Source organism: Sinocyclocheilus rhinocerous, unplaced genomic scaffold (assembly GCF_001515625.1).
Source record: "Sinocyclocheilus rhinocerous isolate Xijiao unplaced genomic scaffold, SAMN03320098_v1.1 scaffold1812, whole genome shotgun sequence".
Lineage (NCBI taxonomy): Eukaryota > Metazoa > Chordata > Actinopteri > Cypriniformes > Cyprinidae > Sinocyclocheilus > Sinocyclocheilus rhinocerous.
Window position 1 is genome coordinate 1069708 of NW_015670626.1, and position 15876 is coordinate 1085583.

Below are 15876 nucleotides of genomic sequence, written 5' to 3' on the forward strand. Positions count from 1 at the left end.
TAGTGTGTATATATACAGTATATATATATATATATATATATATATATACATACACAGATTTTTTATTTTTTTATTTTTTCAGGATGTCGTAACTTTAAAGCTGATGTTTTATTTTTCAAGACCCAATTAACATATAATGCATGAATCAAATCTGTTTTCACAACCCAATTTAAAAAGGATTTTATCCACTCAAAGACACACTTCTGTATGTTTTGTTGGCTGAACGGTCGACGCTTAAGTACTCAACAGTACACCATATCGAACGGCTGTACTTTCATCCCTAATAACCTTGTTTTAGTTGGTATCAGATTGATGTGAAATGTAGCGTGACTCAGGACTGTGAGATGTAAGGTACAGCAGTGCCTCTCGACACACATCCACAGATCCTGAACCCGCTTCCAACAGCCTCTCATTCATTCAAAGGGGACCAATGAAACGGCGGTAACAAAGGAGGAGAATCTGGATAATGGAGCCTGGCTGTAGAGTGACTGTAAACCCGACGAGAGCGGTGTGTTCACTGGCCCCGGCCCGTCTTACAAAGCTTTTACAGGCCAGAGAGCCGGGACTCTCCACGCTTAACTGCCACTCTGACCTTCGACTGGGACGCTGTTAAAGGCAGACAAACCAGACCCAGACATTTGGTAATAGTCTGAGCGTATTTATTCAGCTGCAGAGCGGTGAGATAAAGAGGTTTTTCTGTTTCCACAGAGGGTTTTCGCCTGATCGTCCTCTGCTATAGATGCATTTTTGGCCAAGAAGAGAAAAATAAAAAGGCTTTTATTGATTTTATAGACATGGGTTGTTGCTGCGTCGACAAGAAGTAAATGAAATCACATGCAAATGTTAACAATCCCAGGCTACAGATGGGCAGTATGCAAGAGGTTGATTGAATTTTGCCCACAAGCCCTCTGTATGTTTTATTATTATTATTATTATTATTATAAATAATATATAACACAATTTATTACTTCAATTGATTACCCCCCCAAAAAAAATTTAATAAATAAATAAATAAAATAATGAATAAATGAAAATAAATAAATAAATAAATAAAAATTAACACTGCACGCCACACGCTTCAGCTTGTATATGATGATGGCACCACAATTTTATAATATAAAATAATATAACAATATATTTTTATAATATAAAAAATATTTTTAAAATATATCACACAATTTATTACTTTGGGTATCCAACATATTTGGGTCATATTTTATTTAACTATTTTACACTGCACACAACATGCTTTGGCTTGTATACCATGACGGTTCCACGCTTTTACATCACTGTAGCCCATATCCAATAGACTCCACTATTAACAGCATCCAACTTCATCACGGTGTCACCTCCTTTTTAATACCAATAAATCAATGGCGTGTCTACTGGCTGTGGCTAATGCATGATGGAGGCCTTGACCAGGCCAACAAAATGGATATTTATTTGAACATGCTGGAAAATTAACAACGCATTCCCTCAATGCATTCTCTCTCTCTTTTTCCATGCAACAAGTTATGAAACGAATAAATAAATAAACAACTGCACTGCACGCCACACGCTTCAGCTTGTATATGATGATGGCACCACAATTTTATAATATAAAATAATATAACAATATATTTTTATAATATAAAAAATATTTTTAAAATATATCACACAATTTATTACTTTGGGTATCCAACATATTTGGGTCATATTTTATTTAACTATTTTACACTGCACACAACATGCTTTGGCTTGTATACCATGACGGTTCCACGCTTTTACATCACTGTAGCCCATATCCAATAGACTCCACTATTAACAGCATCCAACTTCATCACGGTGTCACCTCCTTTTTAATACCAATAAATCAATGGCGTGTCTACTGGCTGTGGCTAATGCATGATGGAGGCCTTGACCAGGCCAACAAAATGGATATTTATTTGAACATGCTGGAAAATTAACAACGCATTCCCTCAATGCATTCTCTCTCTCTTTTTCCATGCAACAAGTTATGAAACGCCACGCAGGTCACATGGAAGTCAGCAGATGTGTGGCCGACCCAGAGTGACTAGTGATGCTAGCAGAGATTTAAAGAGAGCGAGTTTTCAAACACAAATCTCCAGTAAACTGCAATGAAGGAGGAGGAGGGCTGTGTTACACCACTCGTAGATTTAGCCTCCGGCGTGTGAGAGATACGCTGCTCGAGGCTACAGCGCACAACACCACCTCGTGAGCTCTGAACTCATCGACTGACTCTCAGGACTGAAACGGCAAACTCAGACTGCATGTCAAGAGCTTTGAGCTGTGAGAAGCTGCCAGTGAATGTGAAGTGGGACAGAAGTGTTATGAGGCTTCAGGCTGCTTCACACTGCTCAGACGAATGCAAACAGGGTTAACAGTGAGCCAACAAACACAACAGCCACTGCAGTTTGTTAACTTTTGTTGAGGAAGTGCAAACAAGCCTGAAGATCTGAAGCTGATCTTCTGAAGAAGATTAATGACGTTCTGGTTAGTAGACACTTAATACATGTAAATAAATAAATAAATAGGATAAAAAATAAATAAACAATTTCAGTAAGTACAACAACAACAACAATAATAATAATAATAATAATAATAATAATAATAATAATTTGTGGTTGATTTTACCTTATTATTACCATAGTACTTTGATTTAGTATTATATAATTTCAAATTATTACTTTGAGTATCGGAATATACAATTATTTCATGCAAACATATCCACAGCAAATTTCAACCAAAAAATAAAATAAAATAAAGGTCAACTGTGGTTGATTTTACCTTATTATTACCATAATAAACTAATTAAATATACTGTATTATCTGATAATAAAATAATCACATTGAAACATATCCAGGTCAAATGTAATGTAATGAAATAAAATAAAATAAAATAAAATTTTAATAAATAAATACAATATATAATACCATGATACTTGTCCAAAAAATTTTCTGATAATAAAATAATCACACTGAAACATATCCAGGTCAAATGTAATGTAATGAAATAAAATAAAATAAAATAAAATTTTAACAAATAAATACATATTTAAAAAAGAAAGTTGATGAGATTTTTACATTGATGAGAATGGGTGACTGCTGTGCATAATTGACATGGGAGGGGGGGACATATGCTAAAATAATATCAGAATATAAGATTAGTATCTGTTTCTTTTTTGATTTGGGATAAACAAGTGAAATATGAGCTGTACATGTACATGCTCTTCCCTCTACTCTACTGTGGATACAGGCCTCAGTAGGCGGCTGTGATTGACTGAATCTGAACAGACCCTCGCTGAGCCTTATCCACTTCCTGTTCTGTGCATTTTAGACAGGAAATCCTCTTCTCCAATGTTATCTACAAAGAGATGGAATCACTTTCCCTCTGCGCCACTTCTTTAAGAGAATAAGCACTTAAACGTCCAAGAAAACAACTCTGGGAAAATCTGTGATAAAACTTTTTCCTCTCACCCAATCCCACGCATCTCTTTATAATGAGCTAAAGCCGACGCTCGCTCAAGGACTGTTTATTTCAGGAGCCTGACACTATGAAACTTCTATTAGCTTTCATTTAGAAATGCAAATGTTAGTTTGGGCTTTGTTTTGATTCACGGAGGGTGTCGGGCCTTTCAGATGGAGTGATGTGACGGTCTGAATGTGAATGCATTACTCCGTTTACTGAGATTACAGGCCTCGCAGCCAAACACCAATGAAAGTATGCAATTTATTCCAGAGGCACGACAACAAATATTACAACGTATTTCACAAAGGCTTGCTTCTAAGTGATATGCAAAGCAGCGTGAAGCTCCAAACTCCCTATTGAAAATATACGCAGGGTGATTTGCATGCAATCAGATGTCAAGCAGGTACGTTTGCGACAAGGCTTATTACTCTGCTTTCTGAAATAAGCATTTTATTTTCATTTTAAAAAGGAAAGACGACTCGGTAAACTGCACTCTCTGTTTAAGATGTAACTTATAGTTTAATACACATTTGTTTATTCTTTCAGCCTGGAGAACAAATAGTTAAAACTAGTATATCTTTTGGTTGCAGGTTGTTGCTAACTAGTTTAGCTCAGATTTATTTTCAGAAATGTGATATGAATTGCACAAACGCATCTTCTGGGGTTTTTGTGCACACTGCAGAAAATAGAAAAGCTTATACCATCAGTAATATATGAAACATTTATGTGAATCTCGCAGGACAGTCAAAAGCAGTTTCACATTCAGTACGTCAGGACGTTCAGGAGTGAAAGGAGCTGAACAGAACTGTCACAGAAAGCATCAGTCACAACATTTTCCAATGTCATAAAACAAACATTCCCACATCGCTTTTTATTTTCTTTTTTATTTGATTGTTCTCTTTGTTCAAGCAAAACAAATATGACAAATAGGGTATATGTTTTATTATGGAGTTTTTCATATTGGTTGTTTTTTTTTTCTCGGTTTTAGCTGTTTTTGAATTACGCATTGCATTGGGTTGTGTTTTATTGCTGAAGGAAATGTCTGTAAACTTAACGGAATATGTATTGTTAATTTTCTGCCAGGACATATATGTTAACTGAAAAGTTGCTGAATAAGTATTCATACTTATAATGTAATAATTTAATTATTAATAAAAGTACATAAAATTATACAGTATTTACAAATCATAATGCATAATATTTAACAATTTTCAGAGTTGCTGAATAAATATACATACTTATATAATTTATATTTAAAATGTAATAATGATTAATAAATGTATAATGTACAGAAAGTATACAGTGTTTATATTTCAAATAATGCATAATATTTTTATAATAAGAATATGTAACAATATATGTATTATTATTATTATTATTATTATTGTTGTTGTTGTTGTTGTAATGATACAAAAGACTACATAATTAATTGATGATATATAGAAGATATAGAGTTATTGAATAATTACTACTTACTGTAATAATTTAATTATTAATAAGTATAAAAGTACATAGAAGTATACATTATTATTATTATTATTATTATTATTATACTATCAAGCTAAGACTATATAAGAGGTAATATATAGAATATATTGAACTGAAAAGTTACATAATACTTACTGTAATAATTTAATTAATAATAAAAGTTATATATACAGTATTTCAATTTAAAATAATTTAAAGTATATGTATATTAGAAGAAGAAACTGAAAAAGCGTAGCGCCAGACACAAGTCCAATTCAAAAAAGATACATACACTTCTGGCGGTGCGTAGATCCAAAAATCGCTCAAACAAACGAACAAAAAAAAACAAATAAGATCCGCACACGAATAATAGGCCACAAAGCTCAAATATTTTATGTATAAAGTACATGTATATTAAAATATATAAGGATAAATTAAATGTATTATTATATTAGAATACCCTAGTAATATTTATGCATAGTAAATGAATGAATGAATGAATGCTAATATTGTTGTGGATTCACGCACTGCAGTACACTCGGGACAGAGCGCTGCCCTTTTGCTGCCACCAGAGACATTGGCACAAGGATTCGTCAGATTACTGCGCGCTGCGTAACCTCGTGGCTGATCTCATGACAGTCGGGCCGCTGGGAACAATCCTGCTGGGAGAACAGCAGCTGGTCACCTAACAATCCCTTCCCACTGCATCCTGGGAAAGTTCACACAGCCTGAGAGACATCTGTCAATCAGTGCCTTTACCGCCACTGACGAGCCAATTAACCACCGCCGGAATAAACCCAGAGAGAGTAATTACTGTTTAGAGAAGACACGCTGGCCTTTCGTAGCATTTCCTTAACTAACCGCTAACCATTACATAACCACCAGAGGAGCAGAGCGATGGCGGTGATTCTTCAGTGTGAATACAGAGTGAGTTTCCCTTATTCTTCATACACTGATGGATGTTCATTGGTGAAATTGTCATAAATACCGTAAAACCAGCCATGAATCTGGAGAACAGTTAGAGAACAACAACAGCACAAACGGAGGCGTTTTGGAATATTTATCTTCCATATCTAAAAAAAAAATAATAAATAAAAAAACACTCACTTCACCACAACAAATGTAGGTCAATCCTCTGCATCAGACAGACAGCATCTGAGACACACATCATAAAGCTGGCATCAACACAGAAGAGGAAAAACACTGAAACTACTTCTGTCTGGAAGACTCAAACTTTTGGAACTTTTAGTCCATGTCTACATTAGGGCTGTGCGATATGGACAAAAAAAACCTATCGCGATTTCTTTGATCAATTTTGCGATTTCGATTTTAATCACGATTTTGACACACACAGACATGCTTTACAGTCATTAATGCATTCAGTGTGAATTTGAAACATATTTCCAAAAGAAAACCAATTAGAGCTTTATCAAGAAGCTGTAACATGTCTCTAGAACAGACATAAGGCAAAATAATCACGAAGTAAAAGTGTAACAAAATGTCTCTAGAATAGACATATATGGCAGAAAAAAAGAAAAAAAAATCCAGTGTCCAGGGATTTTTTTTTGCCATGCAAATCGCGATTTTATGACGATTTCGATTAATCGCATAGCCCTAGTCTACATGCTACTCAACTTCTAAAAGATGACAACTTCTTAGCAAAATCCCAAAAAGGGATTCAGCCTATCCATAGTGGCATATGCATTGCTCCTTCCTCTAAATACCAACTAGTTGCATTAACAAGTTGCAAATCATGGTTCTGCAGACCTTAAATGTAAACTAAAGACTAAAGGCTGTTGGAAAAAAAAAATAATAATAATGGACTATGTTTCACATCAAAGTTATTTCTACTTGTTTTTCTTCATAAAGGTATAAAGTGCTGTTTTCATGTTGCATGTTTTCTTTTACACTCCCAACACAAATTACTATATTACTGTTGCTGGAGCATCTATATCATAAAACAGAGACCATATATTAACACTAAATCCTTAGACCTTTCAAAAGATAATTTGTTAACATTAATGATATTTTTAGACAGTAGTTTAACATAATAAATGTAAACAAAGTCTCCCGAACTTCCTGTTTCTCCTTTTGAAAAAGAAGTGTGCTTCTTGTAGTGCACTTTGAAGTAGTACTTCAAGTACTTTGAAGTACTTTGTAGTACTTTGAATCATTAAAGTAGGCCTATATTAAAAATATACATATAGATAATATAATATGAATGAATTAAAAGGTCACTTAATAGTATTTAAAGATAGACACTTTAATGACTGTTTCTTAACCCATTTAATTACACTTTTAAAAGTGCAATTTCTAACAACATCGGATTTAAAAGACTTACTTTAAAGTACATTTTAAATCATTTTGTTTTAATAATAATCATGCTTTATAGAAATACACTTACTTTGATGTGTTCACTAAATAACATTCTAAAGTACTTAAAATTTAACTGTAGTGTTATTTGATATTGCATTTGATTTAAATGTACTAAATTGCAATTTCATCATTGCACGTGTATTACAAATATAGTTAAATTCATCACATGCATGTTTCAGTAGAAATTACAGTAAAAGCTTGTTCAGTGCATTCAGCAGTACACTCAATTACATCTAAAAATTGAAGTGCATCAGAACACTCTAAAGTTCAGCTTAATTGCAGCAGTTTCTAGTATAAAGTTGACTTTTCTTTCCCTTAAAAACCCAGATGAATTCAGAGATTCTGTGCACGTTGAGGGTGGATCTGACATGATCCGCGATAATAAAGAGCCCGCTGGTTATTAAATTTTCCCATCCAGAGAATTATCAATGATTTACCTTGCTATAAAAGCAGCCGCTGGGACTCAGGTGAGAAATCTGATAACACAGTTTGTTTGACTTTCATTTTTTTTCACACTACAAAAGGTGGATGAAAACAGCTTTTCATTTTCAAAACTTTCAGACGTGAACAAATATAAAAGAGACAGAGGTCTGCAGAGAAACTTCCTTTTTTCTCAGCACAATAAAAGAAACTAAGAAGCTTCAAAAGTGACGGTGCCCTTCACCCTATCCAACCTTACAAAATGAGAAATATTTGACAGCTCACAACAGCGAGAAAACACACTTTAGCTTGCATTATGCAAAGCTTTGCAATTACATAGCCAAGGTTGCGTCTTTCAAGTCAAGAACATGTCACATCCCGTCCCGTTACATCAGCCAAGCATTGCTTAACTGCCCTGACAAACACTCAAAATCTCAGCAATAAAAGCAGCCTGTGCATCACGTCACGGCGATTCTGAAGGATGGAAGTCCTTGGCAATGAGAAGCTGTGAGCGCTTACCTGTCTGCAGATGGAGGGCGTCCGTTGCGGGGCTTGTTGACCTGTGCGTAAAGAGCCTCTAAGGGCAAGGCCTGGTCTCGGGGGCTCTGAGGACGCTCTGGACCGGGGTTATGGCTCAGGTCCATACTGCTGTCCAGGGACGAGTCCAGAGAGCCGATCCCGGCGTAGGTGTGCTCCTCGTCGGAGCTGAAGTTTCGGCTGATGTCCTGGATCTCAGCGTAGTCTCGTTCTCTGGCCTGTCGCTCTCGGAGCTCCCTGGTCTTCGCTTGAATCCTACAGACACGAAACATCATTTGAGGTTAGATGTGTAGAGCACACTCAAGTTCAGTGGCAACATCTCTCTTTTCGCACTGGTTCTGTACATTTGTGTCTTCAACATCAACACATTTACTGAACTGAAGTGAATGAACACTGAACTGACTTGAGCTGGATAATGCTGAAGAAGTTTGATTCTGTTATTTTATTCCTGCATGTTACTGTGAAGCTGCTTTGAAACACTTTGGCCTGCTTTCACAGTCAGGGTTTAGGTTAAGCCAGGTTTAGGCCATAGTTCAATTAGGACATTTAAGTAACTTTTATAAAAGTGCCTTAGAAAAATAAACATTCCTGGTGTGGATCTTGAGACAAATCGATAGTACTACTAACATATTTTAAAATATGTCAGTGCAAGTTCCTTAGAGTTAAAACAGCTCAGACATGCATTTTAGTCTGGGACTAGGCTTAAGCCTTGTCTGTGAAACCGGGGTTTGTTTTGTATAAAGCGCTATAGAAATAAAGGTGATTTGACATGACTCGTGTGAATCTAATAATGCATTCAAAAACACATAAGTAAAATTCATACATACATAATAGACTATACCTCTTTTATAATGGATATGTTTTTGTTTGTTTATTTTAATTAAAAATGCATTTTGATATATTTTGGGGGACACAATCTCAAAAATGTAAAGGTGAATAAAACCTTAAAACAATTACTCAAAAAATAAGGTTGAGTAGTTTGGATAATCTTTTGTTTGTTTGTTTTGGCTAGTGAAGTAGTTTCTTTAAAAATATTCTAAACTTGTTCGCTAAATCAAACAGGAAATTATATCATAGAAGGTGTCTTAAAATATGTTTTAATGTATCTGATAATATGGCAAGGTTAGTTCAGTTTGGAAAATGTAATGTGGTACAACCCCCCAAAAACTAAATGATCAAGTTAAGAATTAATAATCCATGATATTAAAAATAAAAAAATACAAAATAAAATGAATGAATGAATGAATAAATAAATAAATAAATAAATAAATATTCAAAACAAAAGCTTGAGTAGTTTGGCATTTTAATTTATTTATTTTATTTTTTGGTCAGTGAAGCAGTTTCTTTACAAATATTATAGACTTGTTTGCTAAATCAAAATGTCAAAATCTGATTAAATGATTGAATGATTAAGTCAAGAATTAATAATCCATGATATTTGTTCAAAAAATGTATATATATATATATAAATTATTTATTTATTTTCAAAAATAATGATGATAAAACTGTACATTCAAATGCTTCAAGGTGTAAGGTTATTGCTTGTTACCTGATGGACACACCACATTTTCACAGTTAAACTCAGTTTCACCCCGTACTCTAGTGTGAAAATGCCCTGTGGGTTATACCTTGGGATTCATTTCCACCTTTGTGATTCTGCCCTCAAAAAGCACCATCAAAAGCAATAGCTTGTAGTCCGTCAGCAATGTGTAACATCTATTACAGCTATGAAGAGCCAAAGCTTTTATGTGAAAATGCAACGAATTGTAAGACAGACCTCTTGGTCTTGCTGAGACTCCCTACTGCACGAAAAATCCCTGAGCTCAGGACCCCTGCTGGCATCACGGGCTGCTAAACGCCTGCCAAACCTGCTTTATTTCTAGAAGCCTTTCACTACTACTGGAGTCCTCTAAAAGGAAAAGGAAGCGAGACTGCTGAGGCCCCGTTCATTCGAGCCTCTACTTCTAAATCGCTCATGGTAAAGGTTGCGTCCCTTTCCTTGAAGAAGGTTGTCAATGCACAGATTCCCTAAAACAGCCAGTGGGGAACCTTCCCAAGAAGAAGGGAGTGATTTCTTCTTCACATCACTCTGATCTTCCGCCAAACGCCTCTCTCTGCCTTCCCTCTTTCTCAGGAGTTTTTCAAAGGCCAGTCCTGGTGGGCTGAACTGAATGAGTCTTTTTGTGTCTAACAGACCACATGTGTCGTTCTAAGTGCTGTTGAGGGAAAGGAGATCCTCAGGAATGGGAACGGCAGTGGAAGAAGAGGAAAGGCTGGTGCGGACAGGAGAAAGCCTCCTGTAGGGTGACCTCTGTCTTTGGTACCCACCCGTCTCATCAGATCCAGATGGGCACTGGGACTCGAGGGATGCCCCATCACAAAACCTGAGCATTTCTAAGTGTTTAAGTACCCTACCTCCTCACCACCCCAGGTCAGAGTTGACCTCTGATCCCTAACATCAATCTGTCAGTTGTTTGATTGACAGCAGTCCCGGACCAAAAAGAGTTGTCGGATTTTCCCAGCGAAAGACTGAATGATTCCACACTTTCTCATAAGCCCAATCTAATTTAACAACAATGAGCGTTTTCTCTCAGTCACAGGCTAATACAATTACAATGCCACTGACTGTCTCTCTCTCTCTCTCTCTCTCCATCCCGCTTGAGGAAATCCAACTGGCCGTGCTAGAATCGTGCGCATTTACAGTATGACTCACGGTAATAGTCTAGGAAACACTTGGAAATCAACATCAGCATATTTCCATAGGTGTTTGTGTGCATTGTAGGAGTTTTAATTTCCCTTTCTGATTTTATCCTGCCTTTTGGTTTACCGGGTTCATTGCTTGAACCGTTAAGGATAAGTAAGGATGCACTGATATATCGGACAATAATTGGTATTGACCGATAAAAACAATCTGCACTATCAGACTTCAGCCTACTGTTTAAAAACAGCCAATGATCAGGGCCAAATAAATACTGTCAATCAAAAGGGGGCGGAAAAACATCTCAGACTATAACTGGTGCATGAAGAAAATGTCTCTTGTGTCGAAGTTAGGGCTGTCAAAGTTAACGGGATAATGACACATTAATGCAATCTCACTTTAAAACAATAGCGCAGTTGACAGGTTCTATTTGACATTGTGGATCACCTGTATTTCAAGCCAGGGTTGCCAGATTCACAGTTTTTCCCTTCACCAAACAACGTGCCTCTCATCTAATAATCGCAACGAGCTTTGTGCTTATTACTTCTGATTAGAAACTAAGTCTCAGCTCTCAAATTCTGTTTATTTTATAACAAAATTCAACAATAAATGCCGTTTTGGTGCGCTTAGGGGCCAGAACTCGTCGTTGCGTCTTAAAACACGAGACGCAGCACTCAGGAATGGTTTAAAAAAAAAAAAAAAAAGCAACACAGAATTCCGCCATGTTGTCGTCAAATAAAACAGTTGGCATGCCAACTTGCTACTATAAACAAAATCATGCAACGCTTGCCCCGCCTCCTGGGTCTTCTGATTGCTCAACTGTTTTGAAACTCAAACTGATGAGCGGCATTGCGTGTAAAAGTTGAAATTCTTTTAACTTTAAACACCGTCTTAAAAATGCGGTGCTCATGTGCGAGACGCTGCTAAAGAAGCAGGACACAATGGTCATCCTCGTCCGTTTTGAGCATTTACATTGATAAACAATGGAAAAGTAGAGCATTGAATGTAGAGCATTGGAAAATAGAGCATTGGAATGAAAAAAACGCATTCTTTGTGAATGGCCCCTTAAATGTGGCATGACAGAATACTGTAACGCTTCAATTCAAGCGGCAGCGCGTATCTCTTCCTCTTTAATAAACATGCATGAACATCAGAAAATAATGAAAGACACAGTATAACTTTCTGAAATGTTTCATTGCTCGTTTTGTGTTTAATCCGCAGAAAGACAGCTTGATAACAATATTTAACTTAATGTTTACCTCAGGAAATTAACAGTGTTCACAGTTGGTTAGTTAGTTCTAAAAACACTAGAGAGGAGCTTATTTACTGTCAAGTATATATGTATGTTGTATACAATTTTTTTTTTTTTTAAGTGTGATTATTTTATCTGAATATATATATATATACAGTGGGTACGGAATGTATTCAGACCCCCTTAAATTTTTCACTCTTTGTTATATTGCAGCCATTTGCTAAAATCATTTAAGTTAATTTTTTTTCCTCATTAATGTACACACAGCACCCCATATTGACAGAAAAACACAGAATTGTTGACATCTTTGCAGATTTATTAAAAAAGAAAAACTCAAATATCACATGGTCCTAAGTATTCAGACCCATTGCTCAGTATTTAGTAGAAGCACCCTTTTGATCTAATACATGTGTGTGTATTCCTTAAGAAAACCAAACTATACTGGGTTTAAACAATTTTCACGTTTACAATTAATTACAAAGAACTGGCAAGTAACAGATGATTTTTTGAGGTATAAAGACTTAAACAGTATTTTCTTGTAAAACATACTCTAATGATCTTTGTTTTATGCATTTTTAAAATCATTTCTTACAAGTGTATCAGTATAAGCAGATGTCATTCTGAATAATCAGCTATTGGTATCGCCAGAGAAATTTAGTATCTGTGTATCTCTAGTTACAACTTGTTTCTTTGGCATTTGAAGGCTGATATCTTACACTGTGAGGCCGCCATCCACCTGCTGTCCACTTAAAAACTGATGTCACTTCGCTGCCAGTAAAAACCGTGTTCGGACAAGTTACAGAAACTCAATAGGAGGACGAGGCCTCCGGCGCTGTGCCTATAATGGCCAAATCAAATCTGCGAGAGCGCTATCTGTGTTTGAATGAGGTAATGAGCACACTGAAGTACAGGTCCAGTCTAACCTGTCCCTGGAGTACCGGACTGAAACTCATTTAGCGCGGTGGCCTGGGGATGAGAAGTGGGCCGTGTGGCTCTGTGTGTGTTTTGTGTATGACAGAAGGTTAACTTCAGGTTGAAAACCAGCACGATGAAGACACTGATCTGGGCTATGAGATTCTTTTTAACACCGTATCCTATAACCAGCCACAAGCCAAAATCATCGCACGACGAGGCATTTTGCTTGGTTTCTATTTTTATTGTGGGTCAATGGTAGATCCATGCACAATGGAGTGTTATTTTATTATTATTTCTACAGTCAAACCAAAATTTATTCAGACACCTTCAACATTTCATGCATTATCACAGTTTATTCGCTATAGTTTAGAAAATGGTAATAAAATATGACAACTCAGAGTTAAACTGTGTCAGAACAAATTCATCTTGATAATGTCAGATAACACTTAAGAAAAACATGGTCAGGTCAAAGTGTCTGAATAATATTTGGTCTAAAATTTGTATCAGTTTTACTGGTAGTCCACTGTATGAAGAATTTTTGGGTATAATATGCCACAGTTTACTTTATTTTGCTATCCTCACTTACATAAATTAACTATAGTGTCCTGCACCCAGTAGTAAAAAATATCAAAAATTATATCTGGTGTGTGAATAATTTTTGGTTTGACTGTATACTACTACAGAGTTAATATTTTTAATTATCTATTATTTTTTATGTTTTCAGGTTTTTTTTTTTTTTACATTTTAGTTAAAATTTTTTATTTGCTTTTCATATTTTTATTTTTTTATTATTTTTATTTAGATTTTTTTTTCAGTTACCGTGTCTAACATTTTTATTGATATAATATAATATAATATAATGAAAATCAATAAGTGTCTAACATTTCTAATTTCCATTTAAGTTGTGCTTTTTTTGTAATATTTATCATTTATTTCAGCTTTATTTCAATTACCGAAAAAAATTTTTTTTTCATGGATTTAGTTTTAGTTGCTGATTGTAAACAATGATGAACAATAAATAGTTACAATTACTAATATTAATAATTAAAAGAAACAATGCAGAGTAGTCATTAGTATAAGTTCATTATAACTGTAGTTTATGGTTGTCAAGCAATGCTGCAACTTGACGTGTTTATCAGAAATTTACATTGATTCTGACTGGATCAGGTACTTTTGAAGCCAGAGTCATGACCTACTTCGTATAATAAACAAATAAAATCTAATGATGTGTATTTTTGTCACTCCATGCAGCATTTTCACTTGCAGTGAGGACAGAAAAAATGACTTGAGGTAGTCTCTCTGTCTGTTTGTGTGTGTGTGTGTGTGTGCCTGAACTTCTAGCTAAACCTGCAGCATTCCCTCTTTCCGCCTTTAGTTCATTATACAATTAATGGTCCAGTATGGTGTTAATGCAGGACACAGAAATAGCTGCACTGAACACATTATTACTGCTCTCATTTACCATTCCTGCTTTCTCTCTCTCTCCACTTTCTCTTCAGTGTTCATTTATTGCATTTTTTAAAATCTTTTTTTTTGTCATAGCTTTTGTCTTTCAACAGAAACATTATGAAAATGCATTCAATGTTTCATCATGTCAAAATTTTAGTTCATTTTACTCGTACTAAAATGTCATATGATTTTAGTCGAAGAAAAAAACTTTTTTTATTTGATGATAATATGCAAAATAACTAAAATGTCAAACTGCAACAAACCAAACTATAACTAAATTTTACAGTAAAAACAGTTTTACAGTTTTCTATGTGACTATATTGTAAAATGTAATTTATTCTGGTAATGTAAATGTACATTTTCAGCATCATTACTCCAGTCATCAGTGGCTCATGGTCCTTCAGAAATCATTCTAATATGCTGATTTGCTGTGAAACATTTGCATTATCTATGCTTAAAGCAGTTGTGCTGCTTCATGTATATATATATATGAATGAATGAATGAATGAATGAATGATCAACACAAAAAACAACAGATGAAAACTTGATCTCCTAAAAAACTAATTAGCATACTGAAGTATTAGCTAGTTTATACTGTAAGTGACTGGTTTATGAATTCTTCTTGCATTAGAGAGTCATTAATATTTATATTCCGTTAATTAGAGACCTTAACCTCATATGCCTTTTCTGCAAATTTAAAGATCACATAATTACTGAATCCCCCCCAAAAAAGCTCCAATTAAAGCCTGTGGTGAACTTCCTGATTCACAAAGTCACATGACGAAGACTGATACTAAAATTATAAAAGTGGAAGAGAAGAGAGAAAACATTATCAAAATATTGGCAAGAGGGATAAAAAAAATCCCCAGTGAGCTGCAATAAAACAACAAAGAGAGAGAGCAAATCCCTCTTCGTGACTTTCTGGCCTCAAAGCTAATTAGTGTAGATTGCTACTACATGCATGTGTGTGTGTGTGTGTGTGTGTGTGTGAGTGCATGTGTGCGTGTGTGTGCGTGTGTGTGCGTGTGTGTGTGTGTGAGTGCATGTGTGCGTGTGTGTGCGTGTGTGTGCGAGGGAGACTGTTATTATGCAACATTATGGGTATTCAAGGCAAATCCGGGGTTGTTTCTAGGTAACAAGCGAATGCAGAGAAACAAAATCCTTCCACAAGGAGCAAGTTGGCATAATTCAAAAACAGCTCATTAAATGCAATCCATCCATACCGTGATGCCATGCAGGATGATTTATTTAAAGATATCTGAGCTGAAATGCGTCTAAAAGCCAAGATGCTGT

The 15876-nt window shown here is 35.4% G+C and overlaps 1 protein-coding gene across 1 annotated transcript in view; it reads right to left on the reverse strand.

Annotated features, from left to right (window-relative positions):
* LOC107734328 (partitioning defective 3 homolog) overlaps window positions 1–15876 on the reverse strand; it is a 110534-nt gene that overhangs the window by 84335 nt on the left and 10323 nt on the right. The window contains exon 2 of the mRNA XM_016546268.1: window positions 8252–8524. Within this exon, the coding sequence (XP_016401754.1) occupies window positions 8252–8524 (273 nt within the window). The remainder of the gene's footprint in view (window positions 1–8251; window positions 8525–15876) is intronic.